Genomic DNA, 8,250 nt, shown 5'->3' on the forward strand with positions numbered 1-8,250 from the left:
TGTGGGTCAATGTCTTTGTGTGTGTGTATGTGTCTTTTTCACCCGGGCAATGCCAGGTACTTCCCGCTAGTATGTATATATGTGTGTATACAACAGGGCGTGGCACTTCTAGCCTGGCACAAGCGTTGTGGTTACATTACCGCCACTGGGTGGCGAATGGCAGTTGTTGCTTGTGCATGTATCTGTATGTAAATGTGTCTGTGCAGTATGTACGGAAATGTGTGATAGTTTGTTTTGATGACACACCTAGCTCGGCCACATGCCTCCATCGGAGTTGCTGCAATGCTTTTTATCAGAAGTGCTCATCATTCCAAGCTAGGCAGAATGATGATCACACAACCAAAACTCGTGCCTTTTACCTAACTGCTCACGACAATTGTACAGATCAAATTGGTCAGCAAAAATGAATGTTTTGTAAAAAGGAAAATCACTGAACGTGTTCCTTGCCGTATCGTCTAAGTGCGGTGTTTTCCGTCAACAAAGCTGCCTCCTGTAACTTCTGCGGTCCACATTGATCCATTCTCATTCTCTCATGCCTCTCATCGCCGCATTTACAATTGACATCGGAGCAATTACTTCACTTACACAATACACCTTATTCTCATTCACGTTTATTAAAAAAATATGCAATGCCCTTTTTATATATTTTGTTCCCCATATTTTAGTCAAATGATTGCAAATCCAGTGATTCTTTGTTACCTGAACTCTAACGCTAACCACTCTGGATCATTCTTTGCTTATAACCCAAATCTAGACATTGCTTGTGGAGACATAACCATCATCATCTCTAATGATTGATAAACAAAAAAAAAATACAAGTTTGCTGAAGGAAATTCACAGCTTAAAGAGATCTCACGATGGTTGCGAGATGTTAACTACCTCACCTGGTGATAATTGGTTTTTTACCCTTCTATCTGGCAACAAAACTGACACCTTTTTTACAAGGAGTCATGTTTGCATAGACCACAATACCTGCAGTCGTAATGCAAACAAAAAACATAACTCTGATAATGTATGCACTGTCCTTGAAGTTGATTGGTCCACACCCGAGACAGCTTTCCTTAGAGCCTAGTCTCACATGGTGTTGGACCAGATGACGCCAAAAGTGCGCCTTTGGTGTTCAGGAATTTCTGGGTTCTACCCCAACCCTGATGCCTGCTTTATATTCGGAGTTTGCGTGTTTCTCTCCCTGTGGTGGCGTGGATTTTTCTCCGGGTCCGCCAGTTTTTAGAAACATGCGTTTTGATGATTTGTCTGCTATTCATTTCCACGTGATAAACCACGACGTTGTTGTGGCCAGGTCGCTTCTGAAAAAGATCTATACAGCTCTGTGACCCTTAACTGGTTGGTAAAATAAAACATAGTTTAGTTTTAAATAGATTGCACGGGTTGAATGTATGCCCCCTTGGTCGACAGTAGGGCGAGACATTGTACTGTGCGTGTGCTGGTAACAGGGCTAATGAGGAGATCAGTCAGGTGCGGAACAAAGCCAAGGCGGAGACCGCGGCGCTGCAGGCCTCTCTGCGTAAGGAGCAGATGAAGGTGGACTCCTTGGAGCGCTCTCTGGAGCAGAAGGTATCAAGCCAGCCGTTGGAAATACCATACGTCGCCGTATCACTTTCCATTTGCCTACGTCTCTTCATATCTGTGCTTATCAAGTCTCCATGCCTCTGTTTTCTATTTGCGTGCATTTGTCTGCGTGCTTCTGCTGTCTGTTTAAATTGCGTTGTTTTGGTTTCTCTCTCACATCTGCATTTTTCATTTTCTTTCATTTAAACATATTGTGATGTTGCTGATCTTGCCCTGCACATGTGCGTGCCTCCCTCGACAATGAAATGTTTGCTTTTGTTTATGCATCTGAAAGGAAGGTGATTACCGTATTTTCCCGCATATAGCCCGCAGATGCATATACCCCGCAAAAATAGCGTTTTGTGTAAAATAAATTTCAGATAGCCTGCACCTCCATATACCCCGCATGCATTCATATCTTTAACGTCGTTACCGCAGCTTAATTCCATCATATTAATACGAAGTTTACATTTGTAATACATTCCACTATCAATTGTTAACATTAAAATCATAATGTGCACAAAGAAAACAAACTAACCGGAAATGAGTGAACTTAAAACAGTAAATAAGAAACAAAAGTAAATATCCAATAAATAAGTAACACATAACTGGTAGATAAGTAAGCGTACTGTTAGGCTTACCAGCATTCGACCTCATCTTATTACAGCTACTGGACCGGTAGTTACCCCTGTACAGTTTTAGCACTGGTAGATTGCGCACTGCGCAGACAATAGCAGCACTACGGTAACACCATTGCCTCCTGGCAACAAAGCCATTGGAAGTTTGAAACACAGCTCATGGTCGCGACTGTATAGTGCTCAGCCAATGGCAGCGGCCTAACGGGCTCAGCAATTATGATTCCGCGTCTGGTAGACGCTTGTTAAGGCCCTTCCCATTGTGCAATCCATAGCCTCAGCTGAAACTTTTGCACCCCCCTACAGCCACTGAAAGTATTACCGTAGTTTATGGGCAAATGTAAACATTGTACAAACAATTAGAATATTTGAAAACGTGATAACATGTGCAATTTTAGTGTGAGTGGTTTATTCAGCAGTGCTTTAGTCAAAGGTAAGTGTATAGTGGATAGTCCTACCATGGAAAAATTAAACGAGTTATGACGTCACACGTGTAAAATATTTTTGGAATAGCCCGCACCTGCATATACACCGCAGGGTCTAGTTTTGTTTGTAAAAAGTGGTCTACCCCGTGGGTTATATGCGGGAAAATACAGTAAGTATAATTTTGTCTAACTTGTGGGTTTTTTGCAGACCAAGGAGATTGAAGAATTGACCAAGATCTGTGATGAACTCATCTCCAAGATGGGGAAAAGCTGAGTTACCGTTTGATTTGAGATTGGGAGTTTTCTTTTTTTCACGTGAAATATAATTTGTATTGTAGACATTGACTCGATAGGTCCAAAGACAAACATAATATGGTCATGCCTCATGATCGCGCAAAGAACAACTTGTACAGTTTCAACACGTACAGAATTTGTCACACCTCAAGAACAGAAGGATACGCTTTTGAATGCCTCACTCCGTCCGTAGTGCCGGTTCGTGCGTGTTATTCTTGTTGTGCCGCTCCCAGCCCACGTTGCCTCCCCTCCCGCTCTCTCTTGTTGTCCCCTGGGAAGCACAGCAGCATCCACACTTTCACTTCTCGCTCCAAGCACTGCATGGTTTAAACATCTTTGAATCTTTCAAATGATTTTCCGTGTTATGGGTTTGAATATTTGTACAAATTTTTTTGATTTATTCGTATCTAATAAGACTGATTCGCATGAAGATGTCTACACAGACGTTAACAGTGCCGTTTTAAATGGCACATGCACTAGCCAAGGTAAAGTAACAATAGCTGGTTGCCGTTTACGTTTTGTAACTAGCTTTTATACAAGATTAATGGTCGTAGATTGAATGAATACATGTTAGTTGGTATTTCATTTAGTTTAGCGTTTATTTTTTTTGTGGAAAATGTCTGCGGTAATATTTAGCTTTTTGTGAATCCCCACTGGCATCTTTGCCTTAAGCCGGGCAGCGAGCCCTGTGGGTGGATGTGTTGGTGAAGTAGGGCGTGCCACCTTTGACATATTGTTTTACTCTGTATTACTAATGCATGCATCTCGCATCATAATAAAAAGTGTTTTGAACTTCTTTTATTTGTAGGTTGCTTTTTACATTCGTTTAAATGTCTTGACCTTAAGGTATTGCATTTCTGAACACCTCTCCTCAGTCTTTGGGAAAAGTGTAAATATGGTATTATAATAAAACATCGAATTAAATCACTGTCATGGGTGTGTGGTAGTTAATATATTATATACTTGGAAAGTGTGTATGGGTCAGTGGGCTTCCATGCCATTGTCTGCACAAAGTTTCCCACTGGGCCGCATCACACGGCATTCCCCATGGTAACCATGGCAGCGTTTGCCAAACTCCTTCCTGTCGTCTTCCAACAGTCGACAATTTAATTGTTATAATTTATTGAATGCTCACAACAATAACCCGTTTTTTTTCCTCAGCAGCAGCTGGGTTGATCTGCCTGCTGTGCCAGGCTGGCAGGCCTGGTGCTGGTGGTAGGAGCCATGCTTTATTGTTGTTTGCTGCCTCCTAGGAGGGGACTGGACTGGTACGAGCAGCTCCAGGGATCCTCTGGGACTCGAGGTGTTTGTGTTAAACTAAAAAAAGAAACTTCTTATTTGACCAGGCAAGGCCCCCACTGAGCTATGTAGCTCTTTTTCAGAAGCGACCTGACCACATGATAGCTCAACGAAGTGGCTTATCGTCACGTGGAAATTTATAGCAGCCAAACAATCTTAACGTGTGTTGGTTCTAAATGTGGAGGGAAAAACGAAAGACCCGGATAAAAATCTACCCGACCACAGGGAGAGAAATACACAAACTCCAACTATACAGCAGGCATAGTCAGGGTTGGGATCAAACCCATGACCTGTATCACAGACGAGGTAGTTCACATCTCACCACCGTGGCGCAGCTGAAGAATCCTCTAGGGGTTCGTGTTGTGGATACCTGTGTGCTTGTTCCCTGGACTTTTTTCTGACTTTGGGAGCTCGAGTGTTTACTAGCTCGTGCTGTGTTCCTCGGATACCCTTGGTCTAATCTTGATTTGAAGCTTTCGTGACTGCAGGAATCCATACTCTTTGGTTCTTTAGGTAAAGTCACGTAGGTAGAAAAAATAATGGATCACGACGTTTCGATCTCAACACAAGCAATCATCTTCAGGTGAATAAGTAATATTTTTAAAAACTTTTTTTTTAAACACGCTTTTTATGAAATGTACTAATAATAGCAGAACTCCACGACTCCAGAAGTGGCCCCGAAGCTTGCCATAACGTAAGCGACCGTGGTCATTGACAGCCATCAGTTGAGCGTAGACAATTAGACCCAAGCCGAAATATAACATATAAAAACCATCACCTTGCCATACATAGCAGGGGTTACCAAAAATATTTCCAAAATTTTTAACAAACACAAGATCCAGGTTCGATTCAACACAGTACACAAAATCCGTGATTTTATCCCATCTGTGAAAGATGTGATTCCTGACATGCAATACCCTGGTGTCTACAAACTAAGTTGTGTCTGCGGTAGCAGTTACATTGGGGAAACGAAGCGACATGTCTCGGACCGTTTTTCGCAAACACAAGGCAGACTTGAAACACGGCAGAACCAATACCTCTGCCGTGGCTGATCATTGTTTAAACGCGGTGGGCTCACACGATAGTATTTTCCGAGACCAAGGTACTCTGCAAACCTTCGGGCTGCCATCAAAGATTTGTCCATAAAGCCATCCAGATTTATAAACACAAACTTCAACCGAGAAGATGAATACAAATTAAACAATCATCGGATAGACGTGATCAACCAGGTAAAGTTTTAACTGCTTTGATGTTCCCTTCCTACCTACCAATATTAGCCGACTCTCAAATTTCCTAGCCAAGCTAGGCCCTCGCCGAGCTTACATTTACAAGGAAACTTCCGGGCCCCGGCTGACCTCTGGCCCTCGCCGAGCTTACATTTTACATTAGCTGCCCCGCCCATCGCTAAACCTTTATAAACAGCCTGCCTCAGCAGATTTCCCCCTCTTTTTCACCTGAAGACGATTGCTTGTGTTGCGATCGAAACGTCGTGATCTATTATTTTTTTCTACCTACGTGACTACCGAAAGAACCAAAGAGTATGGAGCCTTGGTCTAGTTCATTCTGTCTCAGGTTCTAAAATGATATTTGAGTTGGCTCTGGTGAGTAAAATGTTTGGCGTAAACCCTCCACCCAGTACAGGCATCTTCTTGGTTCTTTCGGTAAAGTCACGTAGAAGGGAAGTAATAAAATAATAAAAATAAAACAATTCTCACGACGTTTCGGCCACAACGCAAGCAGCCGTCCTCAGGCGAGGACGGCTGCTTGCGTTGTGGCCGAAACGTCGTGAGAATTGTTTTATGTTTTATTTTTATTATTTTATTACTTCCCTTCTACGTGACTTTACCGAAAGAACCAAGAAGATGAATCCCTGCAGTCACGAAAGCTTTAAATCGAAACCAGTACAGGCAGTTAATAAAGTCACGTGAACAAATGTAATAAACCACTGCGACGACGATCTGTAACTTTTCATTCCTTGACAGCTGGACAGCTCCGCGCTCTTCACTCTGACACGGCTGCACTCCCGTTCCCGCGCGGTTAGATGTTGTCGCTCGCGCCAGCTCTCTCACACCCGCTCCTGCGCGCCGCTGACAGGCGGCTCACAAGGAGGAAGCCTCCGGCCCGCCACGTGGCCGCTGGCATTCCGGAGGCGCGAGACGTGGTCACGCTCCCTGACTCCGCATACTGACCCCGAGCCCCTTCCGGCTTCCCCTTATATCCCCTGACCTACGTCACGAAGCCCCGCCTACAGCCACGCCCCTTCCCGACCCTTCTAGATGGTTACTCCCCAGGGCCTTTGAGCACCGCCCTTGAACTTTGGCTCATCCCTCTGATTGGTTGATGGCCCAGGCGGCGGAGCCTATCCCACTGATCGGCGATCGTCGGTGAACTCTCGCTTACACAAACGTGCCAATTTCTTACTGCAGCAGCACCACCGGCGTGGTTGTTGGAGAGCGATCCACACAACGCTGAATAATTAAGAGCACGGGCATTTTGCTGGTAGTTACAACCAGCATAATCGGGTAGTTGCCATAATTGTGGATTGTGCTCCAACATTCAGAATCTTGTTTAAGCTGAAGGAATCCGATTAGCTGTCGGAATCTTACTTACCACTTTTTCACAGATATCCAGTTTTACTTGTGGTGCTGCGGAGGCAGTCAATCATTGGCACATTTGCGCACGACGACATTTTTCACCGGCTGTGTCTGGTGGAGGAGGCTGTACGACACATTTCACTTCATAATCAGAATCCGATGAGCTATGAAGCTCTTTTTCACAGATGTCCAGTAGGGGCAGGTAAGCAAGTTACTACAAAGAACACAAAACACAAACGTGATAAAGAAAAGTAAAGAAAAGACGAGCCGGTCACTAAGAAAAAGTAAAATATTTTATTAGATACTGTATTTGTACATATTGTACAAGTACATTCTGTACATTCCTGACGATGTTTCAACACTACATCCAAATTTGGGCAGGGCAGTAAAACAACAGCCCCAAGGCACACCAAGACAACACACCCTCAATTTAAATGCACATTAAATCCTTACCTATCGATACATAGGTAAGGATCAACGTTACAAATCACATTGGCAAATGCGGTTGTTTCCAGCACCAATCTTCTGCTTCAAGATATTTTAAGGAATATTTATGATGTTAAGTGAGGAAACAAGGTTAAATCTTGATTTAAAGCTTTCGTGACTGCAGGACTTCATGTAGATAGGTTCAATGAAAATAACCAAAAAAACTACGTTTCGATCGCAACACAAGCGGTCGTTTTTTTTTCCTGATGACGACCGCTTGTGTTGCGATAGAAACGTATTTATTTTCTTTGAACCTATCTACGTGACTTCACCGAAAGATCCAGAGAATAGGAAACGAGGTTGTTCCAAAACGTTGGTGCTGCAACAGCAAGGGCTTTGTCGCCTCTTCCAATTCTTATCCTAGGGATAGTTAGGCAATTAGACGTCTTAGGTTTTCCTGGGTTTGACAATGGAGTAAATTAATTAGCTAAGTATAGCGCACATTTGCCAAAAAGGATTTTATGGATGAACAGAGTCCAATGTCGATTTCTTCTCGCATCAGGTGATGTGAGATTGAATTTTAAGAAGAGGTCACAATGATGTGTCCTCTGTGGTACATCCAGTGCATATTGAAGAGCTTGCACGATCAGTCAGACCAAAACATTATGAATCATTGGTTGTGAAGGTCTTCTACACGTTCATTTCTGTCTGGTGTTCTAACTGGTTGGTGTCATGTTCCTGTGGTGTTCTAACTGGTTGGTGTTGTGTTCCTGTAGTGTTCTCACTGGTTGGTGTTGTGTTGGCGTGGTGTTCTAACTGGTTGGTGTTGTGTTCCTGTGTTCTCACCGGTTGGTGTTGTGTTGGCGTGGTGTTCTAACCGGTTGGTGTTGTATTTCGATTTAAAGCTTTCGTGACTGCAGGGATTCATCTTCTTGGTTCTTTCGGTAAAGTCACGTAGAAGGGAAGTAATAAAATAATAAAAAATAAAACATAATAAAATAATTCTCA

At 43.3% G+C, this 8,250-nt stretch overlaps 1 protein-coding gene across 6 annotated transcripts in view; it reads left to right on the forward strand.

Annotated features, from left to right (window-relative positions):
• Positions 1 to 3,719, forward strand: part of LOC144717737 (transforming acidic coiled-coil-containing protein 3-like) — a 69,721-nt gene extending 66,002 nt beyond the window's left edge. For all 6 annotated transcript variants that reach the window (XM_078593338.1, XM_078593340.1, XM_078593341.1 and 3 more), the window contains 2 exons: positions 1,455 to 1,575; positions 2,838 to 3,719. In XM_078593338.1, coding sequence (XP_078449464.1) covers positions 1,455 to 1,575; positions 2,838 to 2,903 — 187 coding nt within the window. In that variant the 3' untranslated portion in view covers positions 2,904 to 3,719. The remainder of the gene's footprint in view (positions 1 to 1,454; positions 1,576 to 2,837) is intronic.
• The last annotated feature ends 4,531 nt before the right edge of the window (positions 3,720 to 8,250 follow it).

Source organism: Lampetra planeri, chromosome 4, assembly GCF_965212315.1.
Source record: "Lampetra planeri chromosome 4, kcLamPlan1.2.h2, whole genome shotgun sequence".
In the NCBI taxonomy this organism is placed as follows: domain Eukaryota; kingdom Metazoa; phylum Chordata; class Hyperoartia; order Petromyzontiformes; family Petromyzontidae; genus Lampetra; species Lampetra planeri.